This window comes from Hypanus sabinus, chromosome 11 (assembly GCF_030144855.1).
Source record: "Hypanus sabinus isolate sHypSab1 chromosome 11, sHypSab1.hap1, whole genome shotgun sequence".
Classification (NCBI taxonomy): domain Eukaryota; kingdom Metazoa; phylum Chordata; class Chondrichthyes; order Myliobatiformes; family Dasyatidae; genus Hypanus; species Hypanus sabinus.
This window is the reverse complement of record NC_082716.1, coordinates 58,432,637-58,454,722: the sequence shown is the minus strand read 5'-3', so window position 1 is coordinate 58,454,722 and position 22,086 is coordinate 58,432,637. Positions and strand designations below refer to the sequence as shown.

The 22,086-nt window shown below is 42.0% G+C and overlaps 1 protein-coding gene across 1 annotated transcript in view; it reads left to right on the top strand.

The window, feature by feature from the left end:
* cachd1 (cache domain containing 1) overlaps positions 1-21,122 on the top strand; it is a 185,343-nt gene extending 164,221 nt beyond the window's left edge. The window contains exons 23-28 of the mRNA XM_059984386.1: positions 2,760-2,876; positions 4,075-4,226; positions 8,125-8,286; positions 9,389-9,466; positions 11,580-11,681; positions 18,272-21,122. Of these exons, the coding sequence (XP_059840369.1) occupies positions 2,760-2,876; positions 4,075-4,226; positions 8,125-8,286; positions 9,389-9,466; positions 11,580-11,681; positions 18,272-18,513 (853 nt within the window). The 3' untranslated portion in view covers positions 18,514-21,122. The remainder of the gene's footprint in view (positions 1-2,759; positions 2,877-4,074; positions 4,227-8,124; positions 8,287-9,388; positions 9,467-11,579; positions 11,682-18,271) is intronic.
* Positions 21,123-22,086: the final 964 nt, after the last annotated feature.

Below are 22,086 nucleotides of genomic sequence, written 5' to 3'. Positions count from 1 at the left end.
ATATTCCTCGTGTTCCCGATGTGATCTCGACATGACCGACGTGGGGTCATCCACATCCGCAGTGGATGAAAGCGATCTCCAGAAAGTTGTCATTGCTTGTGCTCCCAATATCCTTCATTCTTATTCTTTCCCTTATTATATTAATCTCCGATGGTTTAGTTTCATTGGCTCGAGGCCATCTATCTGACCTGTGTCATCTTCCCGTTGGATGTAACCCAGGGCTACATTATTGTTCCATGGCCTTTGCCTTCAACTTCATGCCTTAAGAGATTCCTTTAAACTATTCAACTTGACTGGTTCAAACCAGTCAAACTGTGTCACCCAGACACTGGGCCTGGATGATATTACTTCTGCAAACCTACCATCTTACACAATAAACAGCTACAGTCAGCCCTCCTTATCCACAGGGGATTGGTTCCAAGACCCCCCCCCCCCCCCCCCCCCCCCCCCCCGTGGATACCAAAAAATGTGGATGCTCAAGTCCCTTATGTAACCTGTCTCAGTGCGGTGGCTTTAGGTACCAACGGAACCTCGGGCTTTATTTAACATGTCTCAGTGCAGTGGACATTAGGACCTGGCAGTGCAGCTCTGAATCCGCAGTGATTCTGTTCACGAAAATAATCACGATTGCGATTGAAAATAGGGTGGAAGTAATAAAGCGATCGGAACGAGGTGAAACACCATCGATCATTGGAAAATCGTTAGGCTACAGTCGATCAACGATTGGAACAATTTTAATGAAACATGTAAAAGGCCCTGCCCCGATGGAAGCTACAATTATTACTAAGCAGTGCAGTGGTTTAACTATTGAAATACTTATGTTCCTTAAGTGTTTTATATGCATAGAAAGGTAAAATGTGTACTATATACTAAGAAAAATGTTTGACTAACTGACGCTAAATAATACTGGATGTACCTGTTCCGACTTCAAATCTGATTTAAAGATGGAACTCATTCATAACCTGGGGACTGCTTGTACTTTAAAGTCATTTCTAGAATACTTATGATACCTAATACAATGTAAATGCTATGTAAATAGTTGTTATGCTGTATTGTTTAGGAAATAATGACAAGAAAAAATAGTCTGTACATGCTCAAGCAACGAGTGCTAGAGAGAGAACTTCCAGGTTTTCCTGATCCACGGTTGGTTGAATCTGCACATGCGGAATCCATGGATAAGGAGGGCTGACTGTACTTATTTGGGAATGATCGCAGGTTTAACAGATCATCAGAAACCATTGTCTCCACATTCATTTTCTCTGAATAAGTTATCCCAAAGCAAGAGTAAGTTCATCAAACAGTTCGCAAAGTGGCAGCTGCAAGGGCAGTCTCACAAAATGGCTGTCCCCATTCCTGTTCACTGATTGTAGTTCTTTCTGTAGTCTTTTGTAATAGAAGCTGGTGACCAGTGACGTGTTGCAGGGTTTGATGTTAGGATTCTGTTAATTCATTTTTAAAAATAAATGCTTGGGATACGAATGCACAAGGCTTGATCAGTAAATTTGTGGATGAGAGGTGGTGCATTTTGGAAAGTCAAACCAGAATAGGACTTGCATTCAGCAGTGTAGTAGGACAACGGGACTTGAGAGTACAAGTGTATAGTTCATTGAAAGTGGTGTCACGGGGAGATAGGATGGTGAAAAAGACATTTAGCATGTTAGCCCTCTACAGTCAAGGCACTAAGTACAGGAATTGGGATATTATGTTGCAGTGGCTATGTTGTTGGTGAAGTCACACTTTGGGAAAGGTGCACTGTTCTGGTGACCTTAAAGGAGTGTAGTGGTTAAACTGGAAAGAGTGTCGAAGAGATCCACAAGGACATTTACAGGACTAGTGGGTCTGACTGAGAGTGAGGGGTTGGCCAGGTTGGGTCTCTATTCCTTGGAGCAGGGGAGAGTGAAGGGCAACCTTATAGAAATGTTTAAAATCATAGATAAGATGGACAGTAGCAGTCTTTTCCCTGAATAGGAGAAACCAAAACCAGGGGCCTAGATTTTATGGTGAGAGGGAAAAGACTTGAAAGGAACCTGAGGTCAAGTTTTTTACGCAGATGGTGATGAATATATGGAATGTGAGGAAGTGGTTGAGATTTAAGAAGCACTTGGAGAGGTGGACATAGGGAATGGTTGAACGCAGGGAATTCGGGCTAGCTGGGTAGTCAGCGTGGACTTGCTGGGCTGGAGGACCTGTATCTATGCTGTTTTGTTCTATAACTAGGTCTATTTTAATTAGAAGATCTCCAGCATTTCATTCAGACAGATTACCACCAGCTTCTCAGTTGTGGTTATGGATGAATGATTGGTCTTCACAGAGCCAAAGTTACGATAAGTAAATAAAGGCATCATTGTCTTCTTCCTCATGAACTGAATTCAATTTCAGTGATGATGTTTGTGGTAGGAGTTTGTAGGCTGTTACTGTGAGTTCAGGACCCTCGTGTCGGAGAGAAACGAGGGTCAAGAGGAGCTTTGCTCCTGACGGCCTTTAATGTCCGCTTATGTGTTAAGGACAAGATTCGATTCATTTCTTCTGTCCTCTTTGCATAGGCTTGTCAAAACACATTGCATAAGCTTAATCATGAAGAAGGACGTGTTGTCAACGTATTGTACTGCTGATAAACCTAGAACAATACACTGACAAGAAATCACACCACTAGCACAGATAGGGAGCAATGAGTGGGGGTGAGAGTGGATAATACTTCAGAAAGTGTGACAATAAGTGCTTGCATTGTGTATAATTGATTTTGTATTTTAATAAAACAGGAATCCAAGTTGTGAAGTCCACCAGGAGCCACTGACTCTTGCTGCCTTTGATCCCAGTCTACAAGAAACCCTCCCACAGTGCATCAACACCAGATGCAGCCAAAGGACATTGAGCGGGTAATGCCAGCTTCCAGCACATAAATCTGCAGCCTGGAAGTGTGCCAGGCAGCCTTTTTCTCCCTGTCACAAGCATAGATTTATTCTTTTACTAAGGCAAGAACAGATTAATCTTGATTTCATACAACTCCATTCTTTATCTTGCTTCATTAATTTTTGACCTAGTCATTTGCATATTTCTTATTCTGGTAATATACTAACCAATTCCTTAGTATAAGTTACTGGCTTTTGATATAAGGACAGCCACTGGTGGAATAGAAACATAACTGAAGCTTTGTGCTCACGTATTCAGCTGTAACTGTTCTTAGGCAGGAGAGTAGATGAGGTAAACCTCTGCCCCTGTTTTAATAATGCTGAAAGCAGCAAAATCAGGTTGCTAACCTGTCAACTTTCCTTGAAAGTGGATAAAGATCAGGATTCCCACTACCAACCAGGGTAGAAATGAAGTTCACATAAGATTATTAGTTATTGAAGAGTATCGAGGGAATTAGTGCCTTCAAAGCTATCATCCACAAAAGAGTTTAAGGTTCAACTATATGACGCCATATATAACCCCGAGAGTCATTTTCTTGTGGGCATACTTAATAATTGTGCAGAATAATAACTATAACAAAGTCAATGTAAGACCGCCCAACTAGGGCATTCAACCAGAGTGCTGAAGACAACAAACTATGCAAATACAAAATAAGAAATAACAATAAAATAAATAAATAAACAAACAAGCAATAAATATGAGGAACATGAGATGAAGAGTTCTTGAAAGTGAGTCCTTTGGTTGGAGGAACACTTCAAGTGGGCAAGTGAAGTTATCCCCTTTGGTCAAAGAGCCTCATAGTAACTGTTCCTGAGCTGGGTGATGCGAGTCCTGAGGCTGTTGTACCACCTTTCTGATGGTAGCAGTGAAAAGAGAGCATGTCCTGGGTGGGGAGGGTTTCTGAATGTAGCTGCTGCTTTCCTGTAATAAAGTTTTGTGCATATGTACTCAATGGTTGGAATGGCTTTACCCGTGATGGACTGGTCTGTATCCACTACTGTTTGTAGAGTTTTCCTTTCAAGTGCATTGGTGTTTCCATACCAGGCTGTGCTGCTGCCAGTCATTGTACTCTCCACTGCACATCTGTAGAAGAATAGAAGCAGAATGGAAATGACTATGACTGGCTGCCAGTGGCTTTTGACTGGCTCTTTCTTTCTATTTCAGGGATTGTTTTGGCGTTTTAGACTGTGAATGGTGTGTGGTGGATAGTGATGGAAAAACACATCTGGATGAGCCATACTGCACATCCCAGAAAGAATGTTTTGGAGGAATTGTTGGAGCTAAGAGTCCCTATATCGATGACATGCCTGCCTTGGGTAAGGATGCTACAGTGAATGGAAGCATAGTGGCAGGCTCTGTACATAGTACATCCTTTACTCTTGAAATGCTGAATACCAAGTTATAAACTAATAAAGTATTAATAACGAATGTCAAGCCACCTTTATGGAAATTTGTTAGGTGTTGGCAGCTAAAACGATGTCATATTTTATTTGCAGGCCTTGCCATTTTCTAAGAACAAGACGTTCCCCGATTCTCATTCCATATTAATATAAATTTGCCTGTAATAATTGGTTTTCACATGAAGTTCGATTATGTGCACCACTGACAGCTAAGGTGACCAGAGTTGTGACATATATAAAATATTTTAAAATTATCTGGCCTGCACTCTTGTTTCCAAGAATGTAAATAGTTGAAATACTTACTACTTAAGTTTCTAGATGTGAATTTTATTCCCTCTAACACCTTTTTCTTTATGTCAACAAATTAAAATGACTGCCATCTTCTTTACTGTTTCCTTTACAGAGATTAGCATTATTTTCTGCTTATTTCATTCTCTCATTTGTTGTCTAATCTGAAGGTGGCCCACACAGGCTGCTTGATTCAGAGATACATCCTCAATTAAACATCAGTGTTCCAGTATTTTCAGTATATGCTTCTTTGCCCAAAGCCTTGTGCTTACTCATTAACCTTGCTCAGTGCAAACGCTGTTCTGCTATTCTCAGTGTTCAAAATCATCTTCTGAAGGCAAATCATTGAAGCTCAATTTTTCCTTTTAAGGTCCTATGTTTTTCTCACGTCACAAGTATCGGCATTTGAAGCATATCTTTGAGTGCATTGTCAAGTGAAAGTTTGAAGTCTATGCTTGTTAACGGTGTTTAAAGACTATTGAACATGGAGATATTCAATCCATAATCTGTTTCCCTTTTAACAGCATCGCTCACCAGCTGCTGCACTGGGTCGGTGAACAGACTCGCTGAGGCACCTGTCGTTAGAAACTTTACTGCTCAAACTAGTTCCTCTTTAGCATATTTTCATAGTTATGGAAACATTAAATTCCCATTTTTGATGAGAGGTTTCATTAAACACAGAGTAGTGCACTTATTTCAATCTGCAAACCTACGTGCATATTAGACTGCCCTCCATGTACTTGAATCCAACATTAGTGAGTTTTTTTTTTAACTCTTACCAGCACAATTAAATCAGTTGACCGGTCAGAGAAAAGCAGTATAATTTCAAAATAAGAAGCCCAGCATGGCATTTATCATGTCCCAGAACTTATGATTGTTGTGCATCAAAATGAACTACTCCTAGACCACACTCATTTGTAATTTCTATTTGTTAGTGATAAGAAAACTTTGTCAAACGTTCACTATGAATATTACAGCATGGAGCTCAGTCCAAGATGATCAGATATGTGTTTTGAGTATAACCAGGCTGGGGGGAGAAGAATTCTCATACCAATTTGTTGGCAGTACATTGATTACATTGTAGTTCTTTTTTTCATTTTCAATCTTTTTTTATTGATTTTTCAACAGGAAATAAAGATACAAATCAGAGGAGAAGTTTTAGCAAACACATAATACACAAACTGTAGAGACAACAAAAGAATATATTTACTGTCAAAGTCAAATAAATATAATATTAAGCTATTGTATATAAACAAGAAACCACAACTCCTCTAGGCAAATCGTAGAGAGAAAAGAATTGGAAATTTTATTAATAAGGAGGAAAAAAAACCCGCTAAACTAACCTAAAACAAAAAAAAAGAAAGATTGGGCAGTCCATTTGAGAATAAAATTAGAAAAAAAAAGAGGAAAGAAAACATCCCTTCAGTCATCTCCAAACCTTCATGGATAAGGAGGAACAAAGGGAAAAAAAATTGTTTCTTTAAAAAAATAGAGAGAGAAAAAATTAAATCCTATGAATATATTGAATAAAGGGTTGCCAGACTTGCTTAAGGTTAAAAGATGTGTCAAACATCTGGCTCCTAATTTTCTCCAAACTTAAACAGGATGTAATGGAGGAGAGCCAGTTGAAAACAGTAGGTGGATTAGAATCTTTCCAGTATAACAAGATAGCTCTCCTAGGCAGTAAAATTGAAAAGGCTATCACATGTTGAGCAGAAGCAGGAACTCTTCCTGTTTCCTCTGGAATAATCCCAAAGATTGCCGTAAATGAATTGGGTTGTAAATCCACACCTATAGCTTTTGATAATATTCTAAGCACATCCCTCCAAAAATTATTTAACTTTACACAGGACCAAAACATATGAGTTAGAGTAGCCACCTCAGCGTTGCATCTGTCACAGGTGGGGCTTATATTAGAAAAAATACGCGCTAATTTATCTTTTGACATATGGGCCCTGTGTACTATCTTAAACTGAATTAGGGAGTGACGTGCACAGATAGATGAATTATTAACTAGATAACAAGGTTTACTTCATTGATCATCTGAAAGTGAATGTTGAAGTTCCATTTCCCAAGTACATTTAACCTTATCATTAGGCATCATACGTGCATTCATTAACTGTTTATATATAATAGCTGTTAATCGTTTTTGAAGTGGTTTAAGCTGAAAATAGCATAAATCAAATTTGGTGAATAAACCAAGGGATATTTCGGTAAAAAAATCATGTAAAAATTCCTAACTTGTAAATATCTAAAAAAAAATGTGTACTACATATATCATATTTATCCACTAACTGCGAAAAAGACATTAAACAATCCTCTGAAAACAAATCTAAAAAAGTTTTTATTCCCTTAGTTTTCCATATAAAAAAAAGCCTTATCCAGAGTTGATGGTTTAAAGAAAAAATTAGAATGGATTTTACTAGAAAGTACTAAGTGACTTAATTCGAAAAATCTGAAACCAAATTTTTAAAGTATGTTTAACAATGGGACTAAGACCTTGTGTACCTATCCTGGAGAATGAAAAAGGAAGAGGAGCTTCTAGTAAAGAAGCTAAAGAAAACCCCCTTATCGAATTCTCCTCCAAATGTAACCATGAAGGGCAGTCCTGGTTATTTATACCATGAATCCAGAAGGTGATATAATGAATATTAATCGCACAATAATAAAATCTAAAGTTTGGTAGTACCAGTCCTCCATCTTTTTTTGATTTTTGCGATAAAAATTTATTCACTCTGGAGCTTTTATTATACCAAATGTAACACAAGATCATGGAATCTATTTTATCAAAAAATATTTTTGGAACAAAAGGTGGAACTGCTTGAAATATATATAAAAATTTCAGTAAAATAACCATTTTTATAGCATTTATTCAACCAATTAATGACATCGACACAGGCGACATAGTGCTTGTTGAGTATGTTCAATTAGAGGGAAACATTATAGTTAATCTGGAATTCATTAAATATTGCTTTGACAACAGCTCCAGCGGTAAACTATTACTGTCTCTTCCCAGGATTAACCTGTAGGGCATTCTGGAATGTATTTTATATTGCTCCTGTGCGATCTTGCTGTTCCCTGTGCTGGTTTGCCAAGTGCATGGCGACCACACCATCTTGAGCAAATGATGGATCTTTACATTTTACCTCTCATTTTTACACAATTCTAAAAAGTTAATGACAAGCAAATTCCCATTAAGCCACACCTGGTCTTTCAATGGGTGTGCTGTCAGCATCGTTCCACAGCTCCATCGCACTTACAGCCATTGTTCTTTTCAGTCTGTGGACTGTCATATCCCTCGCTGACTGCTTTTCCTCTAATCTTCCTGAGGGCTTGCTTCTCCTTACCCACCATCAGTGACAAAAGGTAATGTCTATTGTTCTAAAGTTCCTTTACTAGGACTTGATGGCTATCTGTAGTTTGTGCTTCAGCTCCATTTAGTTGTTTAGTTGTATATTGGAAGATTAGGACAGGCAATGAACCAAGTAGCCTTCTGGTAATTTTCTTTTTTTTTGCCAAATTATAGGCGATGAGGTTGTAGCGTTGAACATGATCAAAAGTGCCCCAGTTGGCCCCGTGGCTGGTGGGATCATGGGGTGCATCATGGTTCTTGTGCTGGCAGTGTACGCTTACCGACACCAGATCCACAGGAGAAGTCACCAGCACATGTCTCCGCTTGCAGCACAAGGTGAGAACTTTTAGCCATCCCCGGTTTGCTGTCCAGGAAATGTATGGTTTGACATGTATTAATGGGGATATATGACATTGACATTGATGTAGGAAGGGATGGGAAGGATTACTTGGTATGTTAGACAAGGAGGACAATGTTCCATTCACCATACTTGATATCTTCTAGAATTCAGATTTATTTACCAAATGTACAGTAAAGCATAATTTGAAATGCATAGCTTGCGTAAACAACTAACACACCCAAGCATGTGCTGGGTCAGCCCACAAGTGTTACTGTACGTTCCAGAAGCAACGTGACATGGCCACGATGCTAGGCAGAACAACTCAGAACTCAACAAGCTTCTTAACAACAACTACAAAACAAATCGCTTTCCTCTCTCCCACTCACCATCCAACTGCTGAACAGGCTTCCAGTCTCCAAGCTACAACCATCGGGCTTCAAATTTTGGACTTCCGATCAACCTTTAGGCTTCAGTCTTCGATATCGACCCCTGCAGTAGGCAGTCGAGATTTGGACTCCCAAGTGTACCGAATCCCCGGCCCTCGTGCCTCTCAGGACCCACCAACCTGGGGGTTTTTAACATTTGTGAATGTCCTTCGTCTCATGTCCACATCCCTGGCCTGGAGTGTGAAGTGGAGGCAGAGTCTGTGGTTGTCCTTCGTCCAAGTTGCGGCCTTTGAATGCAGATCTCTGCCCTGAACTCTAAATCCCCCAGATCACCGTCCCTAAACCCTGTGATCTCCAACTCCACTCTCCATCCCCAAAACTATCTCTTTCAGCTTAAAAATCAACTAAGTCTGAGCTACGATGTCACCAGAGACTGCAACTTGGCACCATCTTGACCAGAAGTTGCCCTTTATTTGTTCCCCTGTGGTTAAGGCACTATTTGGTAAACTTTTCTCAGTCATGAAGATTAGAGAACCCCAATTTGAAGTTTATTTTGACACTGCTTCCAGAATTGAATTAATGTTGTGAAGATACTTTTCCCTCCCATGTTAAAGAATAAGAATGATATAACCTGATGAAAAATTATATATCTATACATCTTTTTTAAACAAAAGGTTGCAACTGAAACTTTTTTTTGTATATATACAAACAGAGATGTCTGTCCGAATGTCCAACCTAGAAAATGACCGCGACGAGAGGGATGAAGATAGTCATGAGGACAGAGGAATCAGTAAGTACTACCTACAGTGAAGATAAAAAGAAAGATATTTGTGAAATTAATTGCTCCACTCACGTTGTGATTCTAAATTTAACATCTTGGAAGGTCATGGGGTAAAGCTTACTTTTAGCAACTATTGTTCTGAGAATGAACAGATGAGAAAATGCTGGCCAGTGACTCTGACAGGTGCACCACTCCATGTGATGTTGAATGACCTAAAACAAGAAGCTTCCTGATCAGTGTCGTTTCACCTGAGATGATAAGAGGGGTCTTGTCCCTGGCAAAGAATGAGGAAGTAAATCAGCTAGCATCTCACTCTTGTTGATCTTGAAGTTGGGTATGGACAGAATAGGTTCTTCATGATGCAATGGCTCAGGTAGAGGCACAGTAACTATGCAAGGTTCAGAACGTCAACAGATATTCAAGTGTGAGTTTTTTCGCATGAGTTAGCAAAGGGGAAAACTTGAAAGATCCTAACAATCATGGCATAACCTTACAGCAGGAAAGCAGGCTTTCCTTTCCCTTCTTAAACAGTAGAAAGTGTATTTGCTATCTTCCAATTTCAGGAATTGTAGCAGAGGACCATAAGCCTTAAACATAAGATTCTCAAACTCATCAACCACTTTGATTTCTCATCAAAGAAGAAAGATACAGAAGATTTTTAACTGATATTTCTTTTGTCTCTACCCCTAACAGATTGGAATTTAATTTTCATAATCGCTTTTACAAGCAATTTTTAACATTTTTATCCTCCCCTATCAACATCCTGTTCAAACTTGACTGATTTTTAAAAACCCTTTCGCACATCAGCATTATAATTTCCATAACTGCTCTGGCTCTCTGGTGAATCCTGTGAAGGGTTCATCCCACACGGAAATTTATGTTCACAGAGAATAACAAAGACTTTTTAAAAAGTGTTTGCCACAGTTTATCAAAAGTGCTATCTTGTAATTTAATTTCCTATCACTTCAGCTAACATCGGCTTTTTTCCTTGACTTTGTAAAATCTAACACCCGAGTTTCATTTTCAAACTCACCTTGAATTTTTGCAATACCGTTTCCAAGTTGGTTAGTCCCTAGTTAGATTATTGACAGAGCCCTACAACATGATTTGACAAGACTTGATATTAAGAATTTCAATTTCTGATCGTAATGTTTGCCTGAGGATTTGAATATGTTCTCAGTTGTGAGCTGCTGCTTACAGGAGGGAAGGGGTTAACTTGTTTTGATCATGTATTATGCCACAGTAACTTCTGTTTTGGGGTCTTGCAATCATAGTTTAAACTTTTGAAATGTTACAGCAACCAAGGGTTTTTTGGTAATAATTACATTATGTTACATCTGGGGCAATTTTTCCACTTCCAACTCAAATACATTTCTAGATTTCTGCCTTCTGAAGTTTGCTTAGAAACAGAAGTATTGTATTGTAATAATTACCAGCTACACTTGAGCGTTTAAGGTCATGATGATACTTGTATTCTATTCTAAGTGGAATGTATTCTTAAATAAATGATAGAAAACAAATATCTTGGGTCTTCTAACATGTACGATATTATCTGCTGGTATGATGCCCTCTTTTTTGATTAGCATGAGAAACATGATCTGAAGTTGTGCTGTCAAAGTGCATTATGAAGTAATTGTATCTATCAGGAAAACAAAAGCAAGGAGAGAGATGGCAGATGGTAAAATGGTGTGAGTTTTTAAAAACGTTCAAAGTAGCTAAGTTTAAAAATGAAAGTTGAGAATGAATGTGCTATGTCATTTCCACTCCCTCTTACCATAATCATAGTTGTAGATTTTTCTTAACCTCAGTTCCTGCGAGGCCTTCCTCCCTCTCTGCTCTGGGCTTGGGGGTGGCTGACTGGGACTGTACCCAGGAAGAGAACTAAGAATCTCCTTTACCTCTGGAACTGAACTTGATGGGTGAGATGGTAGTGGAATGCCAGTACAAGTACCTGCTCAGTTCATAAATTGCTCTTTCTCCCCCACCTCCTCGGCTTCATATTCCCTTGCCCTTCCCTCACCTCATGCACTGCCTGAACTTGAATTTTTAAATTCACTATTACTTAGAGACGTACATTCAGAAATGTAGATTACTGAATCTTCTTAATTGTTCTTTTGAATAGTCAGTAACACGAGATTTATTGCGGCTGTAATTGAAAGACATGCACACAGTCCAGAACGCAGACGACGATACTGGGGAAGGTCAGGAACAGAAAGTGATCACGGTAAGTTCAATGGTCTTGCATGCCACTCAATGGAGAAGGAAAGTCTCATTTAACTCAGAATAACATGCAACATTTCAGAAACTAGAAAGTGATTTCATTTCTGTCTCAAAGGAACTTGTCCTATCTATGTGGGCTGTAATTGATGTGGAACTTTAGTCAAAACTAGAAATTAATTATTGAATTGAATTGAATTAACTTTATTTCTTACATCCTTCACATACATGAGGAGTAAAAATCTTTACTTCACTGTCTAATTCTGCAATGTACAATCATAGTAATTTATAATAAATAGAACAGTCAGTGTAATATAGAGTACACTCAAATCTACATGAGTTCATCAGTCTGATGGCCTGGTGGAAGAAGCTGTCCCAGAGCCTGTTAGACTTGATTTCCCCGATGGTAGCAGCTGGAATAGATTGTGGTTGGGGTGACTCGGGTTCCCAGTGATTTCTGTGGGCCCCTTTTACACATCTTGTGGCGACCCACTTCCTAGCACATGCGAACCGGCTCATAATTAGCCAGTGTGCGGGCACAAAGGCCACGTCCGCAACAAAGGGTGAAAAGCCGGGGGGGGGGGTTTGTGAGTACCTGTCTCTTGGAGCGTCCGCGCCTGGGGAGGGCGGGTTGAGGGAGGCTTTAAAAGCAAGGCTGTGAAGTTCGAATAAAATTATCTTTGATTGCAGTTTACCGACTCCGTGTCGTTATTTTAGCGCTGCGTGTAGCACACCGCTACAATTGGTGACCCCGATGGTCCAAACGATTTTTGGACCGGAGATGACCGACGCCGCATCTGTTCATGCTGTTTCGTTGAAACTGCCAAGCTTCTGGATGCTCCGACCTCACCTATGGTTCCAGCAAGCAGAAGCCCAATTCCCCGTTCGGCAGATAACCTCAGAGGACACCCGTTACTACTACGTGGTGAACTCCCCCGACCAGGGCACAGTGGCCCAGGTTGCGGAATTCGTACAGTCTCCCCTGGCGGACGGCACGTACACGGAATTCAAAGCCCTGCTCCTAAGGACTTTCGGACTCTCACGGTGCGAGCGAGCTGCCCGCTTACTGCCACTGGATGGTTTGGGAGACAGACCTCCATCGGCTTTAATAAATGAGATGTTGTCTCTGGCCAACGGACACACACCCTGCCTCATGTTTGAGCAGCCATTCCTGGAGCAGCTGCCCGAGGACATACGCCTGCTGCTGTCCGACACGGATTTCAGCGACCCCCGGAAGGTGGCAGCCCGGGCGGACTTGCTGTGGAACACCAAAATGGTGAGCGGGGCGTCCATCGCACAGATCTCCCAGCCACGCTCCCAGCAGCAAACCAGATCAGGCCCGGCCACAGAGCCCGCTAACCCCAGAGGCAGGGGTGAGGAGCCCAACGAACAATGGTGTTTCTACCACCAGCGGTGGGGCGCAGAAGCCCGCCGTTGTCGCCCGCCCTGCCAGTTCCCGGGAAACGCCAGGGCCAGCTGCCGCTGATGGCTACGGCTTCGGGATAGCCTCCTGTATGTGTGGGACCAGCGGTCGGGACGCCATTTTTTGGTTGACACCAGTGCTGAGATCAGCGTCTTACCTCCGACGAGTTACAACACCCGCAACAGGGCACCGGGTCCCACCCTGAGGGCTGTGAACGGCAGCACAGTAAGGACCTATGGCACCTGTACGGTGCAGCTACAGTTCGGCTCCAGCCAGTTCACGTGGGACTTCACACTGGCCGCTGTAGCCCAACCGCTTCTGGGTGCAGATTTTTTGCGGTCTCACAGCCTACTGGTCGACCTGCCGGGGCAGAGACTGGTCCACGCCGAGACCTTTGAGACGTTCTCCCTGGGTGCAGCCCAGTTACCAGCCCCTCACCTCGACTCCATCACGCTGTCTGACAACGACTTCACTAGGGTCCTGGCGGATTTCCCATCGGTTCTGGCACCGCAGTTCACAGCGGCCAAGCCCCAACACAGCATACAGCACCACATCCCGACCCAGGGACCACCCCTCCATGCCCGTGCTCGGCGGCTTCCCCCGGACAAGCTCCGACTGGCGAAGGAGGAGTTCCAGAGGATGGAGGAATTGGGGATCATACGGAGGTCCGACAGCCCATGGGCCTCCCCCCTGCACATGGTGCCCAAAGTGACGGGGGGCTGGAGACCGTGCGGCGACTACCGCAGGCTAAACGAGGCTACCACACCGGACCGCTACCCTGTGCCGCACATTCAGGACTTTGCAGCAAACCTGCACGGCGCACGGATCTTCTCCAAAGTAGACCTCGTCCAAGGATACCATCAAATCCCGATGCATCCGGACGACGTCCCCAAAACGGCTCTCATCACCCCATTCTGCCTTTTTGAGTTCCTCCGCATGCTGTTTGGCCTGAAGAATGCCGCACAGACGTTCCAGTGGTTAATGGTGGGACGCAACCTGGACTTCGCTTTCATCTATTTGGACGACATCCTCATAGCCAGCAGCAGTCATCAGGAGCATCTGTCCCACCTCCGTCAACTCTACACCCGACTGAGTGAATACGGTCTAACAATCAACCCGGCCAAATGCCAGTTCGGGCTCAACACCATCGACTTCCTGGGTCACAGGATTATTAAAGACGGGGTAACCCCTCTGCCCGCTAAGGTAGATGCGGTCCGCCGTTTCCCCCGACCCACCACGATCAAAGGCCTTCAGGAATTCGTAGGTATGGTCAATTTCTAGTGCCGCTTCCTCCCTTCAGCTGCCCGGATCATGCGCCCCCTGTTCGTCCTGCTGTCGAGTCCGGGCAAGGACATTACCTGGGAGGAGGAGTCCACTGCCGCTTTCATTCAAATGAAGGAAGCCTTGGCGAACGCCGCGATGCTAGTGCACCCCAGAATGGACGTCCCTACCGCCCTCACAGTGGATGCATCTAACACGACAGTCGGTGGGGTACTGGAGCAGCTCATCGCGGGTCACTGGCAACCCCTGGAGTTTTTCAGCAAACACCTGTGGCCACCCGAGCTCAAATACAGTGCTTTCGACCAGGAACTGTTGGCGCTACACCTGGCAATCCGCCATTTCAGGTACTTCTTAGAAGGTAGGCCCTTCACTGCGTTCACGGACCACAAACCACTTACCTTTACGTTCACAAAGGTGTCCAATCCCTGGTCGTCCCGCCAGCAGCGCCATCTGTCCTACATCTCTGAATACACGACGGATGTCCGACACGTCTCAGGTAAGGACAATGTCGTGGCGGATGCGCTCTCTCGCCCTACCGTTCATGCCCTTTCCCAAGGGGTAGACTTTGAGGCAGAGGCACAGCAGGCAGATGAGGAGATCCCGAGTTACAGAACCGCAGTCTCCGGTTTGCAGCTCCAGGACCTCCCCTTAGGCCCAGGTGAGAGGACCCTACTCTGTGACGTCACCACCGGCCAGCCCCGTCCCGTCGTCCCGGCACCTTGGCAGCGACGTGTTTTCGACTCCATTCATAACTTGGCACATCCCTCCATCCGGACAACTGTCCGGATGGTTTCCAGCAGGTTTGTTTGGCACGGACTCCGCAAGCAGGTCAGTGAATGGGCCAGAACGTGCATGCACTGCCAGACGGCCAAAGTGCAGCTGCACACCAAAGCTCTGCTGCAGCAGTTCCACCCCACCCACCGGCGTTTTGACCACATTCATGTGGATATCGTGGGCCCCCTGCCAGTGTCGCGCGGAGCACGGCACCTCCTGACTATTGTGGACCGGTTCACAAGATGGCCAGAGGTGATCCCGCTCACCGACATCACCTCCGAATCTTGCGCCCGGGCACTGATCGTCACCTGGGTGTCCTGCTTTGGTGTACCGGCCCACATTACCTCCGACAGAGGCACCCAGTTCACCTCCAGCCTGTGGTCAGCTATGGCCAGCCTTTTGGGGACACAGCTGCACCACACCACTGCCTACTAACCACAGTCGAACAGACTAGTGGAGCGTTTCCACTGTCACCTAAAGTCAGCTCTCATGGCCCGCCTGTGAGGAGCTAACTGGGCGGACGAGCTTCCCTGGGTCCTACTTGGCATCTGCACGGCACCCAAAGACGATCTGCACGCCTCGTCGGCCGAGTTGGTGTACGGCGCACCCCTGGTCATCCCCGGGGAGTTCCTACCATCCCCAAGGGGGCAAGAGGAAGAACCTGCAGCAGTCCTGCGCAGACTATGCGAGTGGCTCGGTGACCTGGCCCCCATACCCACTTCGCAGCATGGGCAGAACCCAACCTGCGTACCCAAAGACCTGCAGAACTGTAAGTTGGTGTTTGTACAAAGGGGTGGGCATCAGCCACCACTGCAACGGCCCTACGAGGGGCCGTTTACGGTGCTCCGGAACAACGGGTCCACGTTCGTGCTGGACGTTGGGGGGAGAGAGGAGGTTTTCACGGTGGACCGACTCAAACCGGCCCATGTGGACCTGGCGCAACCGATCGAGTTTCCGGCACCACGGCGCAGAGGCCGGCCTCCCAAACAGGGTCTGGCCCAGACTGTGGACATTGGGGGGGGTGTATCGCTGGTTCTGGGCGGAGGGGGGGGTTATGTGGCGACCCACTTCCTAGCGCACTCGAACCGGCTCATAATTAGCCAGCGTGCGGGTACAAAGGCCAGGTCCACAACAAAGGGTGAAAAGCCTGGGGGGATTTGTGAGTACGTGTCTCTTGGAGCGTCCGCGCCCGGGGAGGGCGGGATGAGAGAGGCTTTAAAAGCAAGGCTGTGAAGTTCGAATAAAATTATCTTTGATTGCAGTTTACTGACTCCGTGTCGTTATTTTAGCGCTGCGTGTAGCACACCGCTACAATCTGTCCTTGTAAATGTCCTGAATCATGGGAAGTTCACAACTACAGATTTATCTTTTATTAGGTGAACGGACGTCCAGAAAAATTCTTGGGAGATAAACATCTTTTGACCAGCTGGTCATTATTTTAACACCTCAAGATTTTAGTATAATATTTCCAAAAATATTCTGTGGGCATTTTGTTTGTATAGTATTGAATCACTGTCCAGAGCACCCTTGAATTGGTTCTGTTCTAGCAATGTGAGTGACAGTGTTTAGTTTTCTTAAGCTAGATTTCTGAGTACGTAAGAAACCTGTACTCAAAATGAACAAATACTTCAAGATGTTGCTTGAGTTAGAAGAAAATATAAACTTTATAATTCTTGTATTGACGTATGTGGTATCAGTGCATTGTTTTAGCATTGTTTAAACAAGGATGTTGCAATAATTTTAATGAATTGGAACCTCTGTTATCTTGCTGCTATTTTAACCTTTAATTATAAAACTTCATCCTCTATTTTCCTGATAAATTTTCCTGTACTCTATTTTCCTGATAACGGTGTAAAATATGCAGATGTATTACTAAGCTATCAAGGGAAATTACCCCTTACTCTTTTTTTAAAATTGTGTACATAATCAGCAGTTATCTAATGGTTAACAATAGCATAGTTTTCCAAAGAGCTTCAATAATGCTTTCAAATGATGTGGATTTTAATTCAGCCCAAGAATTCAACTTAGTAAAATCATTGGAAACGGAACCTGCTATTCTGTGGTTCGCTGGCATTCCACCTGCAGCTTGACAGCAATGCAATAGTGTACATAGAATATAAGATAATCGGTCCTGCAATGTTTCACACTTAATAAATGATATAATCACCTTATTCAAGTCAACAAATCAAATAACGTTTTAGTGGTGGTACTCTAGATAGAACGGGTTCTATGTACCATGAAATTGGTCAAATTGAGTCAATGCTGTTTTTCTCTGCTTCACATCAGGTCTGGTGTAATATGTCTGTGATGACTAAAAAACAAAGTACTGTCCAGAAACCTAAGAATCTACAATTTTTTTAACAAGTCTGCTAATGTTAGCTATCACTGTATTTGAATGAATGAATGAGGTTCTATGGTGAATTAGCAGTACAACTGATCTGACAGAATTGCTCAGCTGAAAACTAGTGTCTGTGTTAAACAGACAAACCTATGACATAATAAAACATTTGAAATGCTTCCACATGTTTTCACAGCTGGTGATTTGGGATACATCTACCCAGTTATTTTGCAATTCATGCAACTTTAAAATATATTAAATTAACTTATACAGAGAATTAGAACTCTTGTTGTTTCTATCACCATCTGGAAAATGGAAAATTAAATTTATTGAAGGAGTGGAGAGAACAGATTCAGTCCAAATAGAACCTGTTCTACCGTGAGTACTGTCGCTAAAATATTAATTTTGTTGCCTTGAAGGTATAGTTTACCAAAGATCTTAAGGTGTAGCTGAATTGATATATATTCAACATGGAGAGTGAATGTCATGCCCGACATAGTCTTTAGCCGCATAGATTCCCTGCTCTATGTTTACTTATTTTTGTTAAAATGCTCTGCGGTTTATATTAGGTTTCCTGCTGATGATTAATGGACAAAATGTTTGAGGTGTTTATAGTACAGGCAATTCACAAGCTAAACATGAAACTGTTTCTTTCAAATCACTGATAATCATTTTCAGTTTTATAAATAATGAAGCTAGGACATAATTGAAAATTTTGCATTGTATTTTCTGAAAATTATGTATTTAGAAATTAATTTTGTGAACTTGCAATCATCTACAGGATATAGTACAATGAGCCCTCAAGAGGACAGCGAAAACCCACCATGCAATAATGATCCATTATCTGCTGGAGTGGATGTCGGCAATCATGAGGAAGATTTAGAGTTGGACACGCCACCTCAGACTGCTGCTTTGTTAAGTCACAAATTCCACCATTATCGTCTTCACCACCATCCTTCTCTCCATCACAGCCACCATCTACAGGCAGCAGTTACAGTGCACACAGTGGACGCAGAGTGCTGAACCGTGTCTCCTCCCCATTCAATGGAAGCTACTATCAGAAGGAATTGCAACAACTGTTGTTTTAATCATCAGTCTTTGAGTCAAATGGGGAAAACTCAGATTTTAAGGGGTCCTGAAAACCATCAGAATAACTCATTTGGGAATTTAAAGTGTTAACAATACATCACAGATTTTTTTTTAATAAAGGATTATTTTTCTACTATTTATTGAACCTTTTAACAGAAGTGGACCATGGGAAGCAGTTTCTTTTTTTAAAAAAAACTAACTATTCTCTTCCTGACGATGGATGGCATCATGGATTAAGAATGAACAAAATTACATTGATAATGATTAAGAACTAATTATATCTGAGTCAAATGTTTGTAAACACTTTGTGTTTAGTTTATGTCAATTGCATGAGCTCCACAAACCTCTTCAGAATAGTGTTACTATTAACTTTTTGTTGCGAGCTACAGTCTCAACCAACGTCTTGAGGATCACTCAAGAATACAGCAAGAGTTGATGAAATGCTGTTGTGAAAATGGGATTATCCCATATAGTGAGTACCTAATTTTGATCATGCTACTCAGTAAGCTAATCGGAGGACAGGTACGTAAAACCACAGGAAATAACGTAACTCACTTGGCTCAGTGCTTCTATTATAGCAAGCAGCTTTCACTTGTTATAAAATCTGGGATATTCCTGCCTCTTAATAAAATTCCAAAATCACCTTTTGTTGTATCAAAGTTATAGGAATTCTCAGCATGAGTTACAGTCTACATTTAGGCAGGCTGAATGTGACATACTAAAGGTACCAGGGCTCACAGGTAAGGACAAAGTCTTAGCTCAAATGGCCATCTGGCAATTTTATGAGCACTACTATAAGGCATGCAGTAATTATTATATCATTCTTACTGCTGCTGTCTTAAAGTGGCAGTGTTATGAGACCAGTCTGGAGTGAGATTTTATATTGGAATGTTAGTGTTAAATACATGTGGTGCAGTGGAAATGTTTGAAATATCAGTTTTCAATTTACTTCACTGCTCTGAACTAAAGTTAGGTGTCAAATAGCATAACCTGAAGAGCAACTGATGCTGCAAAGTCTTTTTTTTAAATAACTATGTCCTCTGTAGATTAATCTCTAGTGATCGTTGCTCTTTCAGTCAGTTATGATCCTACATGTAATATTTTAAAAATCCTCTGAAATTGCTGCTGATAATTACATGAAGTTTAGGGGAGGGGAGAATACTAGTAATTACATGATTCATGCATGTACAGTTCACATACTCTCCAGCCAGATCTCCCGAAGAAAATTGTTTAATGAAATTGTAAAGTTGTTTTTTTATTTTTATGGTTACAGTTGATTAAAATTTTAATTATTTGTATTCCTATGTTTTTAAACTGTAAAGTCTTTTTATTAAACAAAATCTTAAAATAGATTTTACGTGTGAAGGATATATAATTGTAAAATTAAAGGAGTGTAACTTCAAAGAGGTATTTTGCATGTTTTTGTTTATAAGGCCGTGTTACACTATGAAGTGAACCGCATGTGAAAAAGTTGTAAAATGAATCTAATTTCTGTAGGAAAAGCTTTTCCAAATATTTTTCACCAAAACAGTCATCACTCAGTGCACATACAAACATTAAAATATGACTGTTTTTACTCAACATCCATTTTATTACAAAGAGAGACTGCAACCTAATCTAGCCAGTTCCATTTTGTTTCCCTTCCTAAACATCTCTTCAGGGGGAGAATGTTGTGGCATGACTCCGTTGTGAGTAACAGACAAGTACATTGTCAAGTGAAAATCATTGATGACACTTTGTTTTCTCTTTGTTGACAATAGAAGCAGAAGTCACAAGCCCACCTTTCCACATTACATATCTCAAAGTACCTATAAGTATGTGGTCTTAAATATTCTAAATCTGTTGCATCACAGTTCTGTGGGACAGAGAATTTCAAAAATTCACAACTCTGGAATGTAAAAATTCCTTCTCATCACTGTCCTAAATGCATAATCTATTTGAAGAATGTGATTCTGAAATTCTAGCCATCCTAGACATTGGAAACATCTTTTCACTTTCATTTTCAGTCTCCTGAATGATATATGGTAATAAAATCACTCTGAATATTATAGAGTTTAAGGGAAATCTACAAAATTTCTGGATAGAATAATCTTCCCTGCCCAATGAATTGAACGGAGATTATTTTCAAACAAAAAAGATACTCTCCTGTGTATAACACCCTAATGCATAACATTCCTGGACTTAAAGTGACAGAGTTGAAATAAGGGTACACATTCCCTTAAAGCCTCACTATTTTCTTACTAATTACACTTCCCCTCTCTCCTAGCCCCATCCTAAAGCACAGATGTCACATAACCATGGGACTGTTATTCTCAAAACTGCTACAATATCTTGGGTTGCTAAAACCATGGGTTTAGACCCTGCATTGGCATTAAAAGCTTTAATGCAGGATTATATACCCATATTTACATATATCACTGCTATGTACAAGAAGTTCGTATCTCTACTGTCTTTTAATGAAGCTATCCCGAATTAAGACAATAATGATTGTATTGCTGCATGATTAAACTGTAAATTTATTTGTTATTAAAAAATTGAATATATTTCAGGTCAAAAGAAAACTCTTGCACTCATTACATTGCATTCTATGTTCCGTAGTCTTGCTCACTCATTTGCTCTGCCTACAATTCTTTGTGACTTGTTGGTATCCTCCATGCAACCTTGTAGCGGCTTGAGGTCATCTCCAAACCTTTAATTGGGTGCCAGAAAAATTGGCATTTGTCAACTATTAGTCCCTCATGAACACAGGAGAATCAGTAGGTGCTGCTTGCTGGCAGTTTCAGAAGGCCTTTGACAAGATGCCGCACATGAGGCTGCTAAACAAACTAAGAACCCGTGGTATTACAGGAAACATACTAGTACACCAGCAGAAGGCAAAAAGATGGGGGAGGACAAGGGGGCTTTTCTCGTTGACTGCCAGTGACTAGTGGTGTTCGACAGGGTTGGTGTTGGGTACACTACCTATCATGTTCTATGTTATGAATGACAGATGGCTTTGTGGATGATACAAAGGTAGCTGGAGGGCAGATATTACTGAGGAAGTAGAGTCAGCAGAAGGACTTGGACAGATCAGAAGAATGGACACAGAAGTGGCAGGTGGAATACAGCACAGCGAAGCATGCACACTTGAAGGAATAAAGGCGAGGAGCAAATTCAGAAATCAGAGGTGCAAATAGACTTTGATCCTTGTACAGGATTAATTTGCAGGTTGAGTTGGTAATAAAAAATTGCAAATGTAATGTAAGCATTAATTTCCAGAGGATTGGAATATAAAAGCAGGGATGTAATGCTGAGACTTCAAAAGGCATTGCTCAAAGTGCATTTGGAGTATTGTGAGCAGTTTTGGGTCCCATATCTAAAAAAAGATGTGCTGGCATTGGAAAAGATCCAGAGGAGGCTTAAAAAATGATCTCAGGAATGTAAGAATTAACATATGAAGAATATTTGATGGTTCTGGGCTCGCTGGAGTTTAGAAGCATGGGGGGGGGGGGGAATTCTTGAATGTTG